At 41.4% G+C, this 12,847-nt stretch overlaps 1 protein-coding gene across 2 annotated transcripts in view; it reads left to right on the plus strand.

The window, feature by feature from the left end:
* plppr2b (phospholipid phosphatase related 2b) overlaps positions 1 to 12,847 on the plus strand; it is an 85,691-nt gene that overhangs the window by 40,727 nt on the left and 32,117 nt on the right. For both annotated transcript variants that reach the window (XM_084079430.1, XM_084079431.1), the window contains exon 3: positions 12,216 to 12,404. In XM_084079430.1, coding sequence (XP_083935556.1) covers positions 12,216 to 12,404 — 189 coding nt within the window. The remainder of the gene's footprint in view (positions 1 to 12,215; positions 12,405 to 12,847) is intronic.

Genomic DNA, 12,847 nt, shown 5'->3' on the forward strand with positions numbered 1-12,847 from the left:
AGATCAGACCATTCGCGACGAGATCCGTCTTATAACTGTGCAGAGGAAATACCCTAGAGGTCTCAGACAGTCACCCTGTTGCAAATCAGCTGATGCTGGCTGATTGAGTCCACATTCAACTTGTCAAATCGCAAGCAACAATTTGGCATTTTTTTAAATGTTTTTTTTTTTTTTACAGTGGATGACATAGTGTAGCATGGCATTTTTTTAAATGTTTTTTTTTTTTTTTACAGTGGATGACATAGTGTAGCATGGCATTTTTTTAAATGTTTTTTTTTTTTTTTTACAAGGCTGACATGGATGACATAGTGTAGCATGGCAAGTTCCCATATCTCGCAGGAAAGCCTTGATCCCTGAGATTCCAAATGGCATCACACAACACATTCAATTAATCTAGTGTTTAGGAAAACAATACAAGAAAAAAAACCTAATATATCAATTAATATATTATCAGACGTTTCACTCATGCATTAGCGTTTCTGTTCCATTTTCGTTCCCATACCCAGGAGGGATGGTAACTGTGGAAACGGAAATCTGTCTCAGCTCTTCGTCTTTCTTGACATGGACTGTCCAGTTTTATCATGTTGCAAACGACAGTCTGAGTGGATGTAAGTTTCAACTGGGGCTCGTCGGCTCAGTAGGTCCTCAGTTGCATACCCTCGGGCACTGACAAATGCCCGGTGATAATCTATATATAATGTTATCTTGTGTGAACCTTTAATTGCGTTCTGGAGATCAGTTTAGCTATAGTCCTGGGTCAGTGAGCTCGTTGCAGTATACACAAAAGCTCCTGAACTATTTTTATGCAAGAGAATATTCCAGGGTGACATTTGCAGCCTTGACGCTAATTAGAAAGTGACAGCGGAGAGGTCAACTTGAAACCTCATGAATATCCATGAAGAGCAAGACAAGATTCAACGACAGAGAACGTGCACGCACACACACACACCCACCCACCCACCCACCCACCCCCACACACATACACACACACACACACACACACACACACACACACACACACACACACACACACACACACACACACACACACACACACACACACACACACACACACACACACACACACACACACACACACACACACACACACACACACACACACACACACACACGCTGGAACCGAAACTGGTTCTTCAGAGTGACGCCATAGAAGAAAAATGTTTTGGTTGTAGATAGAACCTTTCAGACCATGGTTCTTTAAAGAATCATTTATTTGAATGGTTCTAGCATTGGTTCTCAAAGTGGGTTCCGGGGACCCCCAGGGGGTCACCAGCAAAAGTAGTTAATATAGCATCACAACCTTACATTTTTTACGTTTGGCTATAATAAAAACAAACAGCACGTAACTTCGTGCCGCGCCGCAAGCTTGTATATCTGCTATTTGAACGTTTTTGAAGAACCATAATTGTTCTGTGTGTAGAGACACACACACACACATACACACACACACACACACACACACACACACACACACACACGCATACATACGTAACACTCTCACAAATACATTATTGCTTAACATAACAGGACTATAGAGAAATCATCTGCCTCATTTAATTCCTGCTCTATAAATAAACTGTGGGCTGGCAGATTTGACATGGTTTGCCACAGTAGCATGTTCACCGTGTGTGTGTGTGTGTGTGTGTGTGTGTGTGTGTGTGTGTGTGTGTGTGTGTGTGTGTGTGTGTGTGTGTGTGTGTGTGTGTGTGCACTTATGTCTCTGTGTGTTAGCGTGCGTGCGTGTGAGAGTGTGTGTATGTCTGTGTGCGTGCGTGTGTGTGTGCGTGTGTCCCTCATGACTTTGTTGAGTGTAATGCTGTCTAAGCCTGAGGGCATTGGGGTTAGTGTGTGTCATCCCTACAGCCCTTCTACACACCAGGGACCCAGCAGTGTGAGGAATACTGGTCCCCACCACTTAACTACACTGCAACAGACAGGCTCATTCCTTCTGGGATCTGTTCTGTTCTGTATGGAGGGTTGCTTTTGTGTGAATAGGGAATCCACCAGGGAGTCTTGTCTTCTCCATGAAGGGAAAGGAGGGGGGTCAGTGTGGAAGTACCCCTGAGCAACACACTTAACCCCTAAGTGCTCCCCAGGTGCCATGAGCCAGTGGTTCTCAAACGTTTTCATGTCAAGGACCCCCAAACTGGGGGTAATGTATTTGGCCGCGGACCCCCATCTGAAAATATTTTGTGGCAGGGACCCCCAGAAGAGAAAATTTATGTTAACATAAATGCAAAATTTACAAAAATGTACAAAAATAGCAGATGTACAAGGGACGCGCTATGAGCTTGTACATCTGTTATTTTTGAATAGCCAACGTATGAAATGTGATTGTGATGCTATATTAACACATTTAGCTGAGGACCCCCTGGAACCCACCCGAGGACCCCTGGGGGTCCCCGGACCCCACTCTGAGAACCACTGCTCTATGCTTAGTCAAATGGACCTGAGTTACACTGTACTTAGTGCGCCCTTTCTTTTAATCTACACCAAATCTCTCTCACAGAAAATAGCAGATCTACAAGCTTGTTGTGCTATAGACTATTTTTGACGAATGTTCCCCCCAGAATAGGGATGCATGGGGTCATGGGGTCATGGTTATAAGGGCATCCACTGCTCCTAATACATACAATGAGTTAAATGCAGAGGATTCATTTCAGGTATACTTGATCCAAATACCACAACCAGGTCTGAATATATGACACAGTAGTGTTTTGTGTAACTCTTTGCCAGTGGTGTTAAGTAAGTAAGTGCATTTACTCAAGTACTGTACTTAAGTGCAATTTTGAGGCATTTTTACTTTACTGGAGTATTTACAATTTTCAGTACTTTTACTTCTACTCCACGACATCTCAGAGGCAAATATTATACTTTTACTCCACAACAATTAATTGAAAACTTTAGTTACTAGTTACTTTGTAGATTTTGATTATTACAAAACAGTGCCGCGCTATGAGCTTGTAGATCTGCTTTTTTTGAAAAACCACATCAGTCCTACATACATTTCGGCCTGATAGTCGATCTACAAGCTCACAATGCGTCCCGATTGTGGGCTTGTAGATCTGCTATTTTCAAAGGATTTGTATACATTTTATACAGTACATATACGACATTCAGCATAATGACTTTCTACTTTTGGTACTTTAAGTACATTTTTATACCAATACTTTTGTACTTTTACTCAAGTAGATTTTTAATTCTGGACTTAGTTGCAACAGAGTATTTCAGCATTGCAGTATTGATACATTTTTTTTTAAATGTGAGTACTTTTTCCACCACCGCTCTTTGCCACCAACATGTCCTACAGTAGTGGTGAATGTCACCACCAGTTGGCGCCAGACGCCTGTTTCCACCCGGCATCAGTGGCCCTAGCCTCTTAAAACCACAACTCAGATTTGTCTTCTCACTCCTTGATGTTTCTCCTTTACAAAGAATAATTCAATGATCTTTAGTACAGCATGAAAGTAAGATATTTTGCTTTTTGTTTTGCGAAATTCATTTGGGACGTTTTTCATTTTCAAAATATTGTCTAAAGGAAGGCATTTTTTTGTTTTTACACTGAATCTTGCAATATCCATTTCTAGATTTGTGAAGGTCTTTTGTGAAGATGGAGAATGAATGTGTTGCATAGTGAAGTGCAAATGAATGAACAACATGTGAGCACGACTGAACATTAAACCTCATCCATTAACATTCCTTCCAATTTCCTTGTCCTACTCACATCCTTGGCCATTCTTATCATCAGTGGTGGAAAGTAACTAAGTACATTTCTCAATTACTGTACTTGTGTACAATTTTGAGGTACTTTTACTTTGAGTATTTACATTTTTTATACTACTTTATACTTTATACTCCTACATCTCAGAGGCAAATGTTGTACTTTTTACTCCTATACAATTATCTTAGTTACTAGTTACTTAGCATATTAATACAAAACATTAGGGGTGTAACAATATGTTGCGATATGATGTAAATCACGATCCATGGTTGACGATACGATACATAGACGATATTTGTTCATTTATAGCAACACAATAAGATATGATTAAAGGGATTGTAGGCAGTTCAGAGATAAACAAAGAAAGAAACTCCAGCAGTTTGTTTCCCCGACCACCAGGGGGTGACTTCCATAGAGTTAAGGGGACTTCAAAACGGGCCATGCCGAATATAGGTTGCTTTATTCGGATCCAATTCACGGAACTGCCCGCCCCTGCCGGTTCTCTGAATTTTTATTTTTAAATAGGCTCCTTCATGATAAATTGATCACATATATGAAGTTAAACCACTAAATTCTATCCAAACGATTTCTTGAAAGTAAATTCTGTGCCTCAAAAAAGAAGTTTGAAAGCGTTTTAAGACCGAAAGTAAAAAGTTCCCACGGACACGGACGCGCACGGACGCGCACATGCGTGCGTTAATTTACGCCCCGGACAAACATAAACAGTAGGGAAAATACGGATTTCAGAAAGAGGACTGTGTTTCAATGCAGGAAAACACCCCAGCATCATTATATAGTGGCTGATAGAGGGGAAAAAATGCAAAATATATATATATAAATAGGTTTCAAATTTAGGCTTAATGTTGCCTACAATCCCTTTAAATTAATTAAAATCAATGCAGTAACTATATAGCAAAAAAAAAAAACTGTCATTGTAAAATGTATATGGATAGGGTAGGATTTTTCTGGGAAAGAATAATTATGTATATAAATAAGTAAACACAATGATTCACTGGCAAATACATACACATTATTTAACCACATATGAACATACTCACACCTTGACACGCACACAGACATTCCACACATCTATAGATAGATACTGACAGAGCCGATTCTCAGTTCTATGTAATGTGGGTTTATAAGTTCTATTCATATTGTTAATGTGTTCAACTAATTAATCATTCAATTGAATAGATGATGTATATTCTTCTCCTTATGTGTGCAGGAGCCAGAGACTGCATATTAGGTGGTTTGTTATCGTTACAGCTACAGATGTTTACATAGTTTCCTTATCTCTAAGTCCAGCAGAAGCTTGCTGTCTCTGTATCCTCTGCTCTGCCTGCTAACTTCAAGTACTGAGTACTCACAGTAGTCTAATACTTTTGAGTACTTCCTAAGCCCTGCCTCCTGTTTAACTGTGTCTCCTTCTCATGTTGCTATATAAACCAATGTAAAAGTATTTGTACTCCAGAAATGATTCAGGTCAAGCTGTACATTGCTCCTTGCGCAAGTAAAAAGAAGGAGATCTCCGTTGTGTCTGTGTCTATCTTATTCCAATGTGTGATCTGAGCCTAAGGTGTTTGTAAAATGATAAAGCAATCTATCATTACAATGGTCCCTCGAGCCTGGATGTCAGAGCTGTTCCAAGAAGAGTAAGAAGGAAGACGCCGCTGGAAAAGTCTGCAGCCAGGACCCGGATCCTGAAAAAATCCTGGAGCGTTGAATTCGCCTCCAGGCCGGTGGTCATCTCGTCTTAACATCTGCTCTTCAAGGAACGGCCGACGGCATTTGAACGCTGATCACACAACTATAAGATAGCACGTAAGTGTGACACATTTGTGTTGTCTATATAAGCGCAATATAGACATGTGCCTAAGCACTGAATAGTCAGTGAAACCTTAGGATATGTTGCTATGTTTTAGAAGCAACAGAGTGATTTATTTCCTGCAAATTGTATACTGTAGTGTGTATGAAATCACAGATATTGACAGACGTGCGTCATCACTATGTGTATCCAAAACGCGATCTGAGTGAGTTATCCGGGTCTAACGATTTTCTCTCCGCGGTCATCACTATGTGAGTGAGCCGTGAGCACTTTTCCGGATCATCTTCTAGAATAACCCACGAGGTATCTATATTCAGTCTAAATCTAGAATAACCCCCATTTCATTCTAAGGGGTGTTCGGTCTAGATTGGATGAGAGTACTCTTGGGTGTTCGATGAGAAATCCGTTGGAACGTGGTGAAACTGAATGTGTTTATATTGTATGTTTGTGCTTAATATTACTAAAAGATCCTCACTACCGTGAGCACCTTTCCGGAGAAATCCGTTGGAACGTGGTGATAGTGTATATTAAGATGTGTTATTAAGGAATGTGTGAAGTGCGATTCAACCAGTATACAGCAGTGTAAATAACGCTCGAAATAAGTATGAATGATAATCACGGTGGTTGAGAGACGAGGTCTGTTTGGGACAGTCGCGTGGACTGGTGATTTCTGTATGAATCTATGAATGAGAGTACAGTGAATGTGTGTGGGGATCCCCAGGGAATATGTGTATGTTCCTGTAGAAGCCTATGAGAGATTGTGAGGAATGTTCAGTGGAATATATGTGAATGAGAGAGAGAGAGAGAGACTAAGTGCGTGAGTGGATCTGCCTCTCTGTTGTGTGACTGTGAATGAATAAGATTTTCAGTGTCTGTGTATGTCCTCACGAGTATAGGAATACAAGTGAATGTGTGTGTGTGTGCATGTGTGTGCCTGCTGAGAGAGAAAGCTGTGTGTGGAAAGTAACTGAGTACATTTACTCAGATACTGTACTCAAGCTGTGTGTGTGGGGACTGTGTGGGAGTGCGCGTGCGTGAGTGCGCGTGCGTGTATGCAAGATGGGAGAGAAAGCGAAAGAAAGAGAGTGGGGTGATGTTGATTACCAAGGAGCTAGACCAAAAGGAAAGAAGGGACCCTCCCGAACATGTTTTCGCTGTGGCCGTACTGGACATTTCGTAGCCGATTGTAGATCGCGCACCACAGTTAATGACTGGGACGATGACAGGCAGGAGAACACACAGGGCCCAAATACATGCTTTAGGTGTGGGCTCACGGGCCATGTTGTTGTTGGTGATTGTAACTCAGGAACAACTGTGGAGAACTGTAGTGACAATAGGCCGAAGAACAGAAGGCCACGCAGGTCTAAGGGCAGAATGGATACAGATAAATGGCAGGACATTGGTTTAATTGGGACAGAAACCCTTATCTATATGTATATTTATATGGTGAGGGCACACATTTGGTATTAATTAGCTACGATGTCTTGGCTCCTTTCCTGTTTACAGTAAGCCTTTTGTCTAAAGCTACAGTTAAATGCCCCTTGTAGATACCCAAAACTTTCCCAGTAGTCAACTAGTGACACACAAGACCGACAAAGTGTTTGCACAGGAAGAGTAAAACTAGTGACGGTGTGGGGAGCATTTCCAATACATTATTTTATTGTCTACATAATAAGTTGTTAAGTAAGCCTTGCCCAGCAACAGTGTGAGGCCCATAGGGGAGGAGCCTATCTCCTGTTTCCTTAGTGTGAGCCAGTTTTGATGTACAAGTACACCCCCCTGGACATGATGTTTTATGATTTCTGTTACAGTAAAATATGAAGTTTTTAGTAAATTATCTAAGCAAAGCGCTTAAGTATTGAGCATTGTAGTAGTTGTCACACACCCAGCAGTCCCAGCAGAACGATGTATTAGGTGCAAGTACCCCAAGCTAGGAATGTGCACTCACAGGTCAAGGGTCATTTTTGTCCAGCAAGTTAGCCCAGGGTTTGTGTGTGGCTTTCAGGATCATGGTGTGAACGATGGCACTGCAGGGCCATCTAAAGCTCCATTATAATGAAAAGTGGCTCACAGACTTTGGGGAGATAGGGAGCATTTTTTTTTGTATTAAAACTATATTCAATATTTTTGTTTTGATTTAAAAATAGTTAAAAGACTTAAGCGAAGATAGCTCTACTTTTGTAAGTGACATTTGTGTCTTAACTAGCAATGGAAATCTTTTTCCAAAAGATGGCAGATCTACAAGCTGTAGAGCAGTTGTTGATTTTAAGAAATACTCAATAATGAAAAGTATCATAAGTATTAGAAGACTTATGTAAAGTTACCCTATGTCAAAACTGACACTTCGTACATGTTTGAGAATCAGTAGTATTCATAGTTTTGGCCCTTTCCCTCTCCACATGTAAGAAACTAGAGTATTTCTACTCAAATTGTGGAGTATATCATGTGAAGACATTCTAATCTCAGCCTGCAAGATGTTATGGGTAGAGCAGTGACTACCTCGTCCCAAGCCCATGGGAACGCTTATATTAAAAAAAAAGCAAAGGAAGCGAGTTCAGTTCTCATGGAACTTATCTTTCATTTGTTGTGTCTTGATACTAGTGTGTCAAATTCCTATATTTGAAGTACCCAAGCAGTGTTATAAGGCGATTGTTTTATTTTTTTATTTTTTTATAATTATAGTGTCTTAATGCAGTAATTGAAATATATTGAACCAATCATCTGAGTAATGGTTCAACAGGAGGGATAGTTGAAGATTATGAAGCATATTCACACTATATTCACACTTATATTTTAAAAATTCTGGTAAAAGCCATACACTGTAAAAATGAATTTGAAGACGTTACAAAGGTCAAAAGAACTAGTAAGCTGCCAAGATTTTATCTCTTCCACAGGAACGATGGGACTGCTTATGGTGATGCTGACCAGGTCATCAAGTGTGAACTGAACTCTCCGTGCTAGGAGGGTCCATGCCCGGGTCACGTCAACATGCCAACTGCTGTGAGATGCAGTCCCTGGTCAACATGTCACCTGATGTGAGACGTGTGGTTTGTCCAATCCACACAAAAACATTCGCAAGTTGGTGCAAACATCATCGAACATTACGTAAGAAGGTGAAGAAGGCCGGCTTGTGGGGTGGAGTCTCACATATAGAGTGATATTAGGCCCTAACCGGTGAAGAATCCACTTAGAATAGTACCCCCCCCCCTCACCTGATTACACTTAAAAGGACGATGCACCACACTTGTTTTTATTTTTATATTTTCCTATCTATGTTATTGTATATTTTTCTATGTATCTTTTGTCTCTATTATTAAAAGTTAAGCAGGGGAAGGCTAAAGCTAAGATAATTATGATTGTTATGTTGCATATATATATGTCTACATCCTACATTTCCTGTTGCAGTTAAATGGTAGTAAGTAAGTGCCTCGAATCCAAAATAGTGAGTGCGCCTTGGGGGTCAATGCTATTTGCCGTGCAAAACGTATGATCAGTTTTAAGCACATAAATAAGAGCTTTTATGTCACTCTGAAGCGGACTAAGTATGAAGTGTGATAAATGCATATCATGGAGTGTAAATGTGTTAGTGTGGAATGAGGGCGCATTTAAGACAACCTCCGAAGGGAGGGGCGGGATAACCGACCAAACGGTCATCATCTCGGCTAAGCCACACCCTAACATGCCATCAAACCCTCTCCGAAGCCACATACTAATGATGCCATCAAAACACCGTGACACCACTGGGGATCCAGTGGTCCTGGTGAGAAGTACTTTTCGAACAAGTACCTGTTGTGTTTACATTTCAGATGACATTAATGCTAAGGAGGCCAATAACGCGATGTCCAATCTACGTGCCCTTCAGAAAGCTATGAATGGTAACATCACGATAAGGGGTGGTTTTTCTTGGTTAATGGGAGGGGGTTGGATTCAAGCTCTGTGCAAATTTGAAACAATGGTACTCTGTGCTTTGGTGCTGTTTCGCGTGTTATCGGTCTGTGTGATCCCGTGCATCAGGACCTTAGTGAAACGCATGGTTGCTGACACGTTCGTTCAAACGTATACTGCGGTATCCCAGACTGGGCAAGACTTAAAAGATGACGGGAATGTGTTCTCCCTTCGAAGCCTTTATGATGAAAATGACACAGACATTTAAGCTCTGTTAATATTTGAAAATGAATTGTCAGTTCATAATGGTCAAATTAATGATACAAACGGTTGAAGGTTATTAAGTGTTACAACCACTGCTCACAAGAAAGCCACACATTTTGAGAGTGATAATGTCCTTTTTCCTATCCGTGGGTTTTTTCAGCATTATCTACAATCGTTTATATCATTATTGATCAGGATCAATTGACATTCTAATAGTCTCATCATGTGCCCTGATAACAGCTTTGTGCTATGCTCTGTATGACAAAGTGCGAAAAGCGGATAGCTTAAGTACCAAGGCCACTGAAAGCAAAAGAGGCAAGTGATTCCTGTTATGATGTCCATTTTGAAAAAGCGGAAAACAAGAAGAATGTGAAGATTAATAAATTTGATCAACAGGAGGGAAATGACAGAGCCGATTCTCAGTTCTATGTAATGTGGGTTTATAAGTTCTATTCATATTGTTAATGTGTTCAACTAATTAATCATTCAATTGAATAGATGATGTATATTCTTCTCCTTATGTGTGCAGGAGCCAGAGACTGCATATTAGGTGGTTTGTTATCGTTACAGCTACAGATGTTTACATAGTTTCCTTATCTCTAAGTCCAGCAGAAGCTTGCTGTCTCTGTATCCTCTGCTCTGCCTGCTAACTTCAAGTACTGAGTACTCACAGTAGTCTAATACTTTTGAGTACTTCCTAAGCCCTGCCTCCTGTTTAACTGTGTCTCCTTCTCATGTTGCTATATAAACCAATGTAAAAGTATTTGTACTCCAGAAATGATTCAGGTCAAGCTGTACATTGCTCCTTGCGCAAGTAAAAAGAAGGAGATCCCCGTTGTGTCTGTGTCTATCTTATTCCAATGTGTGATCTGAGCCTAAGGTGTTTGTAAAATGATAAAGCAATCTATCAGATACAGTGTGATATGAAACGCAGCGTTAAGGATTTAAGACCCGATTCTACAAATGCCTTCTAAATCACTAGTTCTCATACTTTAAAGATTTTTCCAAAAAAAAGCATTGTGAGTTTGTAGAGCTGCTATTTTCAAAACGTTTGACACGTTTAGAAAGCTTTTTGTTAGGCTGGACCGGTGCTGAGAAGCCAAACATGCCGGGGACCCAAATGCAAAGACACATAGACAGGAATAGGGTTAAAAGGACATTTATTCAACACAAGTTACATCTGGGGAGTTGAGATCCTGAGGAGGGTGAGAGGTTTCGTAGATCCAGGGAGAGGGGTGGAAGGAGTGGTGGTGGAGCTGGGAGACACTGGGTTTGAGGAGGAGGCAGCCTGGAACAAAACAGAGACAAAACAGAGAACAAGTTAGCATGAAACACACAGATCTACAATATTGAAGCACGCTAGAGACACAGTAGCCAGTTACACTGACCACAGTAGACAATGTTCAAGTGTCGGGCGACGGTTCTCAGCAGCTTATATTGGCCAGCTCCTGTTGATGACGATGTAGAGCAGCTGGGCTGATTGGGACCAGCCACACCTGAGCTGGCTGCTGGCAGAGGGAGACGCTTGCCCTTATAAGGCGTGCAGGGGAGGGACCAGGAACGTGTGGCACAACACTTTTAGTACTTTTGCTTTGGTTCTGTAAGCATATTTTGCCAATATACTTGTGTACTTCTACCCAAGCAAAGTTTTTAATACAGGCCTTTTAAGTATGTCTACATTTTGGTACTGCTACTTGGTAGGCCTACTTCTTATCACCACTGCTTATCATATACTCTTCCTTGCTTACTCTAGCATTCCTCTGATCTCTCTCACCCTCCCCCCCCCCCCCCCCTCTCTCCTCCTCTCCTCATTCTGTTAATAATGTCTGCATCCATACAGTAAAACAGCCTTTTCTTTAATTGCTGTTTCCTTCCCCTTCCTACTCTACAAACCCATACTGATAAGGGGATCTCACTCTCTCTCTCTCTATCTCTCTCTCTCTCTCTCTCTCTCTCTCTCTCTCTCTCTCTCCTTTCCTCTGTATCTCTTTCTTCTTCTGTCTCTATCAAAGCCTATTTCTCTCATTCTCTATCTTTTTTTATCTCTCTGCCTCCCCCTCTCTCCTCTAGCTCAATTCTCTATCTCTCTCTCTCTCTCTCTCTCTCTCTCTCTCTCTCTCTCTCTCTCTCTCTCTCTCTCTCTCTCTCTCTCTCTCTCTCTCTGCCCCCCTCCTTCCTCCACTATCTCTCCACGCACACTTGATTCATTTTACACACTATAACGGAACGGAAGCATCCATCACCACTATGCACCGTAGAGAGGAAGACCCTTTCTCCTCTTTTTAATCGCCTCTTTTATTGTTTGGATTTTTTGTGTCCATCCATCCATCCATCCACTCCTCCCATCTTTTCCCACACACTTTTTTCCTCTTTATCTTTTTTCCTTAATCTTCTCCAACCTCCTGTGGATCTCCATCACCATCATCATCACTGTACCACTACTGTCACCCTGAAGCCGCGGGAACCAACCAACCAACTACTATGTTCTATTTCCAGCTGGTCATCATGGCAGGCACCGTGCTGCTGGCGTACTACTTTGAGTACACCGACACCTTCCCCGCGCACGTCCAGGGCTTCTTCTGCTTCGACAAGTCCTTCTCCAAGCCCTACCCGGGACCCGAGGACGACAGCAAGGCGCCGCCGGTGCTCGTCTACTCGCTGGTCACCGCCATCCCCACCGTCACCGTGAGTTTGAGCCATCCATTGGTTGAATACTTTGTTTACAGTTTACACAAATAGTACAAGTGGTACGATTTTTACACAATGATGCTATAAAAGATAACACAAAAAGCCCTGAGGACATTTTTTAAGATATAATAACATACAAGAAATCATCAACACAATCAGTAAAAAAAAGTATATACAGAAAACAGTGGGGGGGGGGGGGGTTCAACCTTGTGACTGTTAGTGTACATGAGAGTGTACATGAGAGTGTGTACATGAGAGTGATTAGTTACTTTGTTTTACTCTGAGAGTGTACGAATGGATCCAAATGGACCGATTTCTACTGTGTAGGTAGGCTATATAGATACACACACACACATACACACACACACACACACACACACACACACACACACACACACACACACACACACACACACACACACACACACACACACACACAC

The sequence above is a fragment of the Gymnoscopelus microlampas genome (genome assembly GCF_963454915.1).
Source record: "Gymnoscopelus microlampas genome assembly, chromosome: 2".
Classification (NCBI taxonomy): Eukaryota; Metazoa; Chordata; class Actinopteri; order Myctophiformes; family Myctophidae; genus Gymnoscopelus; species Gymnoscopelus microlampas.